The sequence below is a fragment of the Cebidichthys violaceus genome, unplaced genomic scaffold (genome assembly GCF_023349555.1).
Source record: "Cebidichthys violaceus isolate CVI_PGR_0920_01 unplaced genomic scaffold, fCebVio1.0.p SCAF_5, whole genome shotgun sequence".
NCBI classification, from domain to species: Eukaryota; Metazoa; Chordata; class Actinopteri; order Perciformes; family Stichaeidae; genus Cebidichthys; species Cebidichthys violaceus.
In genome coordinates this window covers 13435684-13448380 of record NW_027176705.1, presented here as the reverse complement: position 1 = coordinate 13448380, position 12697 = coordinate 13435684, and the positions used below count along the sequence as shown (strand labels likewise).

The window sequence follows — 12697 nt, the reverse complement described above, 5'->3', positions numbered from 1 at the left end:
GCTTTTCACAACTAGCTGTTGCAGGGGAAGTCCATTCCTAAACTGGGGTCACTGGACCAGATTGAAACAGGAAGTGGAGACACAGAGGGACGTTACAGCGGTGACTGTGATGATGAAGACGGCTGTGGTGGTTCAGGTGCTGGCGAGGTAAAAAGGAAAGTCTCCAGAGTCTCCAAATGTAAGTCTCATATTTTTTTATTTTTATTGATCAATTAACCATGTGAAGAAATTGTATCCCTGCTGTTATATTTTGCCCTTAGGAGGGAGAGGAAAGTAGCCAGAATATAACATTTGATTGGGGATATATTCTAATGTATATTCTATAGGATTGGGTGCAATCATTTAAATGTATATGTTTGTATGTGTGATTGCATTTGCTTTTTAATGTATATATCTCTTAAGAGTTTTATATGGTTCCTGGGAAAAAAAATAAAAAATTATAAATATATTCAAAACATATAACACATACTTACAATGAATTAGATAAAGATTAAAGGAAAATAATCAACTTTCACAAGACGCACATAAATATAACAGTAATACATATGTATGTTCTTATGCCTCTTAGTTTTGAACACATGCATTCAATTATTCCTTTTACTCATCTACCAATTTAAAGTTGTAGAAATAAAAAAAATGACATCTAGTTTTTAATCAGTGAAGACATTCGAAGGTGCAGTTGCGTACTGTATTTTGATAAGACTTGCTCCAGTCTCCATTTTATGACAGCCATAATAATAGTCATTAAAGATAATAGTTGCTATGGGGACATTATTGCAATCAAGGCCTGTTACTTTAGAAATTATTGCTCCTCAGAGGATCAGTAACCCCTGATGAATCCCAGCGGCGCAGGCTCTCCTCCTCATTTTGTTACCTGTCACACCCTCCTCTCAGCACATGGATTCCCTCCTCCCTCTCTCCTCTGCTCTCCATCAAACATGTTAACAACCTGATTAATCACCTTTCTCATTTTGCCTATGGCGACAGCGAGGAAGCGGGAAGGTGGGGCGGGGGTCATCCAAACAAGCCGTTCTGTCCGTGTAAATGTTTCCTTTACTGCTTGTCGGTCTGTCTTGAGGCTTTAGCAGCTCAGGCTCAGAGAAGCTGCTTAACAATCGCTCATCTGAGGCTGTGGGGGGGCACTGACATTTATCACCCATTACAGTAGAGCTGCCCTTTCCTTGTCAGAGGCCAGATCAGCCTGTCTCCCATATTTATGACCCACTGTCTGTCGTGACCTCTGTCAAGCATCTGTCCCCCGCTGCCTGACCCTCACACAAATACCGAGCATTCCCCACCTGAACCAGACCTCTGGCCGGTCCTTGCAGGTTTCTACAGTTTTTTTGCATTCATTGCTAAAATTGATTACTTTGTAGTGGCTGTTTGGTGTAGGTTTTTTTGTCTTTGGGTTTTATTGTTCTAGTAGAATTAAATGAAGTAGTGTAACTTGTAAGCCAAGGATACAGCAGCACTAAAAATAAAATGTCTTATTTATTTTCTTTCTTACTGAAAAAGGAGTCTTACACAATATAAAGCAGCTACAAAGTAGTATCCATTATATTTTATGAAGAGGAATACAAATTATGCTATCATATCAAAGGAAAGCTCTTGGACTCCATCATTAATTGGGCCCTTACCTTGAGAAACCAAAAAAAAATCAGTCAACTTAATGTTTTGGCACAATTCAAATAGAAAATACTGTATTTTCCAAGAAATTTAATGCAAAACACATCACAGATAAACAAGGAACCCACTGTCCACTGAACTTTCTAGCATCATTGCTTGTAACCAACATAGACATGTAACACCTTCAGAAATGAACAGGTGTGTGACACAGGTTGATATTCACGTGTTAAACCCTCATTTGGCACAAATAAACACTTGCCAACTAGTGGGCAGACAGCATTTTAGAGTCCTCTGTGGCTGAGAGTAGTGGAAAATAGCACAAATATCCATCCCAGAGTACATAGTAATCCTTTAGTTCAGTCAACCGACTTGTGTGGCATGGATTATTATGTGAATGTTGGATATGTACAGTATTGATATTAAACCTTTGACCTCATCAAGCCCCACAAGGACGCACTAAGCTCACAGCTAGAAGTAAGAAGTGATGAGAAACTCCCCCTTAAGGGAACATAAGCTGTCAGTTTGCCTTAATGCTTGTTGATATCGGATTGGCGGGGCTGTGTTTGACCCTTTTTGTAACTTTCCGAAAGGACAATTCAACATCCAAATTGGTTTAGAACTTCTCCCTCTAGTTTTCCATTTGCTAGTTAGTCATTGAATGCTCCTCAGGAGAGACTGTCTGAAAATGTGCACTGTTATCTCCATATCTAAATGATATCGTGTTGCCCCCCCCCTCTCAGTGATGCCCAGCTTTTCAAACCTTGACCAAGAAGAAATTTTAACTCAAACCAGGATGTTTCCCTAAATCTAACCCAACCCTAACATTGGCACATCATAAAACACATTCGCTTTTCAACAATACTTTGCAACGGTCAGATCAGGAAATGCTTATGTGTTGTTCTAGAGGTCATGAGCAAACATGTGGAATATTGTCATAATTTGGAAGACTTGTTGCATTTGTCAATGTCTCTCTACTTTGCTGAGTGCTGTCTGCCCTTTGACGAGCTCATATTAGATAAGACTCTCTTGAGAATGGCAACAAATCAAGAATGACAAATGACGTCCTGTGAGCATAACACTGATGGCTGACTTCAGGTCTTTACAATTACAAGACAAAATTAAAATACAACACACGGCTCATAGTGCAGGAAGAGATTTTACTTTGTCTGGGATGTACTGTGATCATCACACTTTTTTAGATCAGACACACAAATCTTCATCAGCTGTGCCGAGTCGTCACCAAATGCTTTGACATTCAACATATCGACATTGTTCTCCATGGATGGAGAATGTAATTAATTAAGTTATATTTGTTTCTAGAAACACAGTTGATAGTTCTGAAAAGTTACTATGTCTTCCTGCAGCACCAGAGTTGATAAATTGGCTCCCATGAGGCTAAATCACATTGGTGATGATAAACTATTAAAGAAAGTTGTTAGTTTTTATTTCAGTCTGTGTACAAAACTTCAAAACAGTTTTTGCACAAAGCTGTAGAGGCAGAAATCCAATATTAAATACAAAAACAGAAACAAATGCAACCACAGAACTAGGAAAAATACGTGGAGGTGGGATAAAAAAAACGATGTGCTTATAACAAGCAATCACCAAGCACATGATCAACACTCAGAACTTTAAATAACATAAAGTCATTCACAAGTCACAAGTGCATGAAATCGCAGGGCAGCTGTTTGTTTTCAGAATTTTTTTTCCTCAGTGTTTATAAAGTTTACAAGTCTGAGTTTTCAAATCTTTGACTGCATATAATTTACAAGACTACGTGATACATTTTAGTCTATCGAAATGAATTGAATACAGTGATATTGCCATCTCAGTGCCAGATACTGAAACACCAAGTATAATTTAATTTGATTTTCTTCACTGCAATTATCCATAATCCCCCTCCTTTGTGTCTTTGATGTTTATCAGCAGAACATGGTGACGATAGATGAGGATGATAAGGAAATAAAATAGGATAAGCTCGATGCTGACAAAACAACCCTGATTTAAGGGATTATCCTCGTTAAGCAGAATTACTGTTGTGTGAGAACGCTCTGTACGTGACAAAAAGCAACAATGTGAGCAGTTGATCCTTCAGAATTATTTCAAGGATTTTTGCATGTTTAGTAACTGCAGCAGGGTAGTGTTTTCTGCATTGCAGAGCTACCTGACCGAGTCACTGTCTAACTACAATTAGGCTGATCTCTTTTTTTTGTAAACCCAGATAAATATTGAAAGCACACAGTAAAAGGAGAAAAAGATTGATTCATTTTGCACTGTTAAACAGAGAGATGCACATACTGCTCACAGCTTGCCAGGTGACACCGACTAAAAAAAATAAATCCAAGACATACCAGAGAGACATGTTTCTAGAATCTTTCATTCATGTTCCTCCCACATTGCAGTTATCACAGACCTGCCAATTGCTTTAACAAACACATCCGTCTTTAATGAAATGAAATGAACATTTAACACTAATGAGAACTAGCACCTCAATGTCAAAACTATTGTAAATCACAGTGTTGTGTATTGCAGCCTATTACTGTGCATGTAAAGCATCATAACCAGGATCATAATTACCAATTATAATAGACATAATTGGAATACTCATTAAGAAAAACCATAATGTATCCCATGTCTGTGGAGCTATATTGGTCCAGACTGGGGACATGTTTGATTTGTGCATCTATAAAAAGGTTAAACTCCTTTTTATGTGCTTATCGCACGCATTTTAGATCTCAGTATTGTAATTAGACACCTTCACACTCCCAAATAACAGAAGATACAATTTCAGCTTTGATATCCAGAACTCTTACCATATTGGTAAATAAGGTGAAGCAGAAGAGTCTCACATGTTTGGGATGAGACAATTATCTGCTGCAGCCCTCCTTTGTGACTTAGCCTGATGAGGTAATTATACACCTGGTTTAATCACACAAGAAGCTTGCGTAGCTCAGATATGAATATAATAAATAAGGTTTGCCATTATAGCCATGGTGGCATATTAATCACTACACAGTTTTGAAGTAATAACAAGCAAGTCTACAGTCATGCTCAGCCTCACACTATATGCTAATGTCAGCATGCTAACATGCTCACAATTACAATGCCCCCATGTAGATGCTAAGCAGGTATAATGTACGCCATGTTCACCATCACCATCATTCAGCTTGTTAGCATGTGAACACGTTAGCAATTTATCACTAAACACATGTCTTTTTGAGAGCATTGGGTCATAAACCAAAGTATTGGACGGAAATTTGAATGTGCTGGTGGCGCAAGAGGATAATGTAAAGGATCACCATATTTAATACTATTTATCCTGAGGGGATCATGAATGTTGGTACCAAAGTAAACTACAAATAGTTAAGTAGTTGTTGAGACATTTCCCTCAAAACCACAAACGGGAAGCTGCTGTTGACACTAGTGGAAAATTCAGGGATTCACCATTGATATCTGGATTCACCGCTTGGGAACCATGACATCTGTACCGAATTTTGTGCCTGGCCAACTCACATTGCTATCCCTAGAGCAGTGCAGCTAGCATGGCCGAAATAACACGCACACTAGAAGAAAAATAGAGGTTTTCCTCAACTTCACTCTGTCCAATACTATATCTTGGATTTCCGTGACCTGACAACAACGCCTGCAGTGGAGAACAACTAAGAGGTTTTCTTCCATGCTCCAACCCCAACAGGCCTCTTATACTCTTATCTAGCCTGGCATGGTTCAGCTGCAGACACTGTGACTGCTTGCAGCGTGAGCGTTGTACTGCAATAAGACATCTGTCAGACACACTGGCAGCAGTGGAGACACCAATCGATATCTAGAAAGTAAGCACAATGAGGGGAAGGGGAGAGGCTGCTTCACCATGACTCTTATTAATTAATAGTGTCTCGGTAAGAGAGTATTTTATGTTATTTGAGCTTCTACCTCGCAGGCCGGTTGTAAACTACTGAATGTTGTTGCATGTAAAACTCCTCCACTGTCTAATCTTAAGAGATTTTTCCCATGACAATATTAAACGGGGAGGTCTGCACGTATTTAGTAAAAGCAATTTTCAGTCCTAATTTATGGTGTTGTTTATGTTCCAGCTCGAAATGAGAGATCTGAGAGATAGGGAGCTACATAAAGGCCACTTTGGTGGGTATACAGTAAAAGGCCTATCACTGATAGATAGATCTTTATCCTCATTTCAGTGTGAGATCAAATTAGGTCACCTGCTGTGACTCCTGCCCTCCTCTGTGCCGATAATAATGGGATCAAAATCACTTTCAGCAGTGTGTCTTATAAGCTTTTGACCAGTAGGACTTACTGGATGGTCTCCTATGTTGTCTGATTATCACTTAATTACTGTATATTAACCCACTGAACTAATACCTAAGTGATTCGCCAAAAACTTTCATGTCTCAGGAAGATTGTACCATCATACCTTTCCAAATAGTTTCATGGTCAAATGCCGTATGTCAGTTGCTATTTAAATTTAAATGCTGAGTATTTAACAATGAAATACATTGTACAAATAGTCAAATGAGCATCTCTAACTAAATAGACAAACTGTTACAGCTAGTATTTCTTTAATTGACTACATTGTACATTATTGCTAGTTAGTTATTATCATAAGCTTAGTAAAATTAAGAATAGAAATACATTTTTTTTGCAAATAACACTATTTTCCCCCTCACATGGTATTCCACATTCTGAGTTTTTTCCATAAACTGTGTTTCACCAATTTTCACTTAAAATTGGTGAAAAGCAACAATGAAGAGCCTTACTTGTTGCCACAGTAGTAATAATGTTACACACGAGAATGGAAATGCTGTTTGTTTGTATGCTGGCTGGGTTGCTTCAGATCAGGTTGTGTTGAATGTCCATTTCATTAAATGTGCTCCCATTAACGTATATTTATGCGCATTTTGAAGAATGACATTAGAAAAGCTGAATACAAGCAGCAACATTCTATACAACTTCCTCAATTGTGAAAAGACAATTATGCTCACTTGAGGTGGTTTTTGCCTATGTTGAAGAAAAGGTTGATACGCTAAATGGATTCTGACATAAATGACTAAAACTGTTTTCCCTGGGCCATAGTCCCTTCACTTTTTTTTTGCGACATTTCAGAAGTTCGCTTAAAATTTGCTTGACAATTGAATTGGTTGTGACATTGAGGAGCTGCCGTAGCTTAAACTGCTGCTATAGTTCTTGTGGAATATTATCTTAAGGAGCTAATGTTGAAAAACAACTTGGTTACGATTTGGGACCAGAACTGTAGACCTGTGTTAATTGCATGAAAGGATAATTATGTAGCTCCAAAGTTCAGTGACCCAGAACCATAGCATTACAATCTTTCAGAGCAGGAACCAGTCACCTTTACAAAAGCAAATGGGTCCTGAAATGATTCACACCTACTGGTTGTAGGAACTAATACTGTTGCATTAACGCCGAGCAGCACAAATGAACCAGTTACTAACTGCAGACTCCCACCGTGACTGTCAAACACAAGGCAGAACTATGCTGATCATGAAAGGTACCCACAAGGGAATAGCACCATTCAACTGCTGTCCAACATGGAAACTCCTTTCAGACGCCACAGTGTTGAAGCTGAAGGGACATGTGTGTCAATACACAAGCAAAGCTCAGCGGGGAATTGGAAACAACAACAGATGCCCAAAGCACCAGCTACCGAAGACGGAGCTGTCACTCTACGACTGCAAGTTGAAACAGACGAACCCAAGCAGTCTAGATTAGACGGAGTAAGAAGTATTCAGATCCTTTACGAAAGTAAAAGTAGCAGTGCAGCACTTTGAAAACACTATATTATATGTACAATTACTGTAATGTAAATATATTAAGTAAAAGTATTATTAGTAAAATGTACTTAAAGTCTCAAATGTAAAAGTACTCATAATGCAGAAAAAGGGCCCCTATATTTGTTGACATACACCTAGCTAAAACAAATACTGTCTTGTACCACAGCCCTGAAATAAATCCTTCAGTCATTTAGTTTTTGTTGAAAGTGATAGAGAGATTGGCCTTATTTTAGAACGATGTTTCTATTATTTTGTCCACTCCATTTCTATCAATGAGCGAAGGCAAAATAACAGAATGCAGCACCACAAACTACATCCTGCCAAGATATTCTATTATCAAGAAGTTGACTTCATCCAGACTGCTCAGCCGTATATTGGATGAACAACCATGAAGCCAAAGACTTAGTGCAGCACTCATGGATCCCTGGAGCGTCTTGCAGCATACAAGGTCAACAACACACTAAGAGCTGTCATCAGAAGCTCAATGGACTTGTGGAGAAAACCACTAAAAGCTGCTCGATCACAAGAGTGCCTGATGTTTGCGGCTCCATACCAACCCAATGCCTCATCCCTGCTGCTATTAAGCATAGGTTTTAAACCGTTCACAGATTACATCCAGAGTAGATAAAGGTTCATGAGAGGGGCTACCATCAGTCACCTTGTCTACATGCAAGCCATTAAGCTGAATGACAAGAGCATCTACAGGAATGACACTGGAGGACATTTGGAGTGGAAAAATGTAGGTGGGTGGAAGCAAATGAAGGGAGAATAATTAGAACTGAAGGGGTCGAACTATCAAAAGGCCACGTAATAGACTGGACTGCAGGGACCAAGAATGGCAGCAAAATCCAAGGTACATAAGCAACATCTCAGTATGCCCTGCTGTTGGTCACAAACGCAGCTGGAAAAGCTAAAACTAAAGCTGTCGATATCAAGAAACAGAAAATCCTTAAACTGTACGGTGGATTCGACCTAAAGCCCATCACCCTTCTTCTGCAGCTGGAGACAGTGGAGGTGAGCGTCAAGGACACTGAATGAAACACGAAGCATTTGTGAGTACGTTAGTAAAATGGCTCCTGTCATCGGCAGACAGATGAGGTGGCTGCCAGAAATTGCCAGAAAAAGACACCATCTGCCATTAGCAGGGTCCTGAGCTTATGGAGCAAAGGATTTGATAACCAGAATGAATTAATTCAATTACATTTTCACTTGAGTGCAGGTAATAAAGTGTTTTTTCTTTTTCTTTTTAGAAATTGCCAATTAATCATGTTGATGATGGTATTTTCACTCTGACCTTAAGCATTATTTTTTAGACACTTGGGAAACCTTAATAAACAACAAGAAATGTCTACCCATCAGACTCAAGTTGGAGCTGCCGTAGTGTCTTTTTTGACCAGTCAGTCAACCCTGCTACACCTGGATCTATCCTACAGGAACTAAATTGAGTCCCTGGTTACTCTAAACACAGGTTTATAGTTACTGAGCAATTCCTCAAAAGGTTCTTGGTCCTCTGGAAAACTTCCTCTGATGGAAACACCTTTCGAGGCTCAACGCAAAATGATTGTCCTAATTAAAACGGATGGTCTTTTTTGATTTATGAACTAGAAAAAAAGAAACAAGGAAGAACAAGTTGCACTGGCCTTATTGGCCTGAAGATCATCACGCCCCACATCTTTGGGGCATGATGATCTTCAGGCCATCTTCAGGCCATCTTCAGATCGTCAATAGTGAATGTTCAGGTTTGGGAGAAACTGTAGCATCTAATGTTTAGGAATCATGTTTCAAAACTCAATTTCTTTTTATACCACACTCAAACAGTTGGGATTTTTCAAAACTCTGACAGCAGACGTAAAACCTCTATATCCAAAAGATTTAGCTTGAGCTGAAAAACCTGAGGGAAGGTCGGTTCAGGAGTTATTGGCCAAACGTACGCACTACTTCTCATAACACCACTGGCTGTTCCGTGTAACTTTTTTTCTGCTTAACTAGTGGTGGAGCACTAAAATAATCCAAGATTGGTTGCTCTAAGACCTGCAGTCTCTGTGGTAGATGGTGCTGGTGGACACTCTGGGGGGGGGAAGGAAGGAAATATCTTAACACAGACTGTATGATTTCAGCCCTACAGCCTTCAACCGCTAACAACTATATATGTGGAAATGCAGAGTAACAAAAGTCATCTAATATACTCTCAAATTGGCAGCAATACCGGAAAAATCAAAGGCATCTTCCATTCAATTTAAGGCTTAATCTGTTCCTCAAAGCTATCAACTGGCTTGAGTATGAGCCTGGTGAAGTTTCTTAGGCAACTTTAGGCCTACTTTTGTTTTTAAGTGTTGCATGTTATGTGCTCTATGTTGTTGTTGCTTTCTAAAATGAATCTAGATTACCTTGGCATGCTCTAGATTACTAAACTACCTTAAACAACATATTAACCCCACTGCCTCCCACTCATCCACGGATTGTTCAAGGTTTTAGCTTCACTATGGGATTAGTTTATGTAATCAGTCTCTTGTGACTCATCATGAATGCCTCCCCCGTTTGCTGTGGGCTTATCTAACTCATATGGATAACCGTGCACCTTTCTCCAACTCAGCCTGCTTTTAACTATTGGAACCGATAGATGTTAGTGACTCATCAGAGTTGTTTTTCTATTAAACTAAAATTAGGGAGATAATGTGAGTATTACTGTTGGTGAAGCTGTGCACTCTGACATGGTTTAACATTTAAATAGCTGAGATTTTGTTTGTAACGGATATCTACAACAGTGTTACACTGCATTCAAATACCTAAGGCCTGGACAGTCGGGTCTAGAGTTACATTTTATCAATACATGATCTTGATACGGTGACTAATCAACCAGCAATAGCATAGATTGTAAATCACAGACATGCTGTATGAGCAGACTACCTTCTACTTTCCAAATGCTTTTCTCTTTGTTTTATGTCCTTGTTCAAGTACACAGAAAAAAAGGAAGATTTTGTTGGGTACCCTTTTACATAAATAAGCCACAAAGCAGGGCAGATGAGAGCATGCAGATTAATATCTGCTGTGTATTAACATATGGTCACAGCTCAGATTGGATCCTGTTTCAGATGAAATACACCACATCTAGTGTCTGTGCCTTGAACCTCATTGCCTGCTCTAACTCAAACCATGCTTGGATGAAAATGAAATGCAATTGCTTTCTGATTTGCCACAGTAAACACAGTGACATTTTTATTGTAAGATAATAGAAACCTTGCATTTTCTTTATCATTTCCCTTCCAGGTGTTTGTGTGTTTTTTTTTGTAATCAAATCTTTTTTTAACCACAGTAAGATGTCATTATCTTCAAAGACACATTCCTGTTTTTCAATCAATTTCTCATACCTTGCATGATTTAATGGCTGGCTTAATGAGCTGCGGCTTGCATGTGGAAGGACATCTCATCGTGTTAATGAACCATGAAAAGGGCAAGCACACATCATTGTGTGAACGGTTTTAATAATCAGCTCGGTGTCAGACACACAGCCCATCTTCCAAAAGTCTGCTCTATCAGTAAGCACAGATGCTGGACATTTCATTAAGACAACTTATTCTCGGATGGCCCAGCGACCAATCGACTCTGACCCTCTTGCTACTGCCTGTCTACTCCTTGTCTCTCCGGCTCTTACTCGCTGTCTGTATGCTACCAAATAGATGCTTTCAAGGCTACTATATTGACTGGCTACAGTTTCTCTGTTGCAAGTTTCCTATAATGATTTATTGTGATGAAAAATCAAATGAAATCTTTTTTCATGAGACTCATTATTATTCTATTTCATAGTGTGCATTCTTTATCTAATATCTTTACTCTGTTATTATAATTGTATATATTGTGTATTGACATGTGCATTTTTTATATTATATTAAGATTTTTACACTGTTATTTTTACCTGTTCTTCCTATAACCTATTGCTGCTTGCAACAAAATAATTTCCCCTCGCGGGATCGATAACGTTACTGTTTATCTATCTGTCTGTCTGTCTGTCTGTCTGTCTGTCTGTCTGTCTGTCTGTCTGTCTGTCTATGAGCTTTACCATTTCATATTTAGATTTTTCATTAGGTTTCTCTAGGTTTTCCTTGTAGTCATTCTAGAAGTGTGACCAGAGTATAAGAGTCGACAGCCACACTAGCGGCTGTGTGATGCTGTACTTATTGTGATGCTGACATGTTGATGTTTAGCAGGTTTAATCTTTACCATGTTCACCATCTTAGTTAACCATTTGTTAATTAGTATTTCACACAAGGTACAGCAGATATGTGTCATACACGATAATTAAACATTTGACCTCATGGTGGTGCTAGATTAAAAGTCAGGGGATCATCAAGAATTACAAATCACCCCTGGGCGAATGTGTTTTCCAAATTACATGACAATCAAGTATGAGTTGAGACATTTCACTAAAAACTAAATATTTCCACCTCAAGATGGCGATAAAGGAAAATACTAAAGTCACCAAAGTCTGAAGGATTCATCCTCTGGGATCCTCTTTTCCAAATGCTAAGTTGTTGCTAGAACAGGGGCGTGAACAGCCAATAACAAACCTACGCCTGAATTTGGCCGATCACAACTGTTTGTCTACACTCATGGGGACTAACGGGGGTGCAACGAGAGGATATTGCGCTAGTTATTGGTTGACGTCGTCTAGGACATGGCTCGCAAGGAGAGAGCTAGGAGGGGGCCGCAGATTCTGCAGGAAGAAATTGCAACCGCTCTTCACATTCTGGAGCTGTTTACTGTTGAAAGGAGAGCTCTGAGATTATTTTTTACTTTTTAATCTTTGAACAGCAGCACCAGTGAGTGAACTCTCTGTGTGTGTCTTTTAGCACGTTCGCAGAGCTTAGAGAGTTGAATATTGCAGCTTGTGGTGAAATGTAAGTAGACTTTGCATGACCTACACCACTTGTCAGCATGGTGACATATGACAGGCAGGTTTTGTCTCCTTCATCCTCATGTCCTCTGAAAATTTCACTCAGCCTTCATCCTCAGACCTGCAAGGTCATCCTTAGATGTGCATCAGCGGCCCTCAGACCCACGCGCTGCTCTCCCATCATCCCTTCTCTCTGCCTGTCTGCCCTGCCAGGCAGAAAAAAACCATCTACACTATTTCTGCTGCAAAAGCCCTCAGCTCACACCTCTTTCTCAATCGTATGCACGCCCCCAACCACAGTTATGAGCATGCATGGACACAGACACTCTCACATACACACTCGCTGACAGAAACACGTCAGGTGAACCAGGGA

At 39.4% G+C, this 12697-nt stretch overlaps 1 protein-coding gene across 1 annotated transcript in view; it reads left to right on the top strand.

Moving 5' to 3' along the window:
• gpc5a (glypican 5a) overlaps positions 1-12697 on the top strand; it is a 107479-nt gene that overhangs the window by 67823 nt on the left and 26959 nt on the right. The window contains exon 8 of the mRNA XM_068730641.1: positions 16-178. Within this exon, the coding sequence (XP_068586742.1) occupies positions 16-178 (163 nt within the window). The remainder of the gene's footprint in view (positions 1-15; positions 179-12697) is intronic.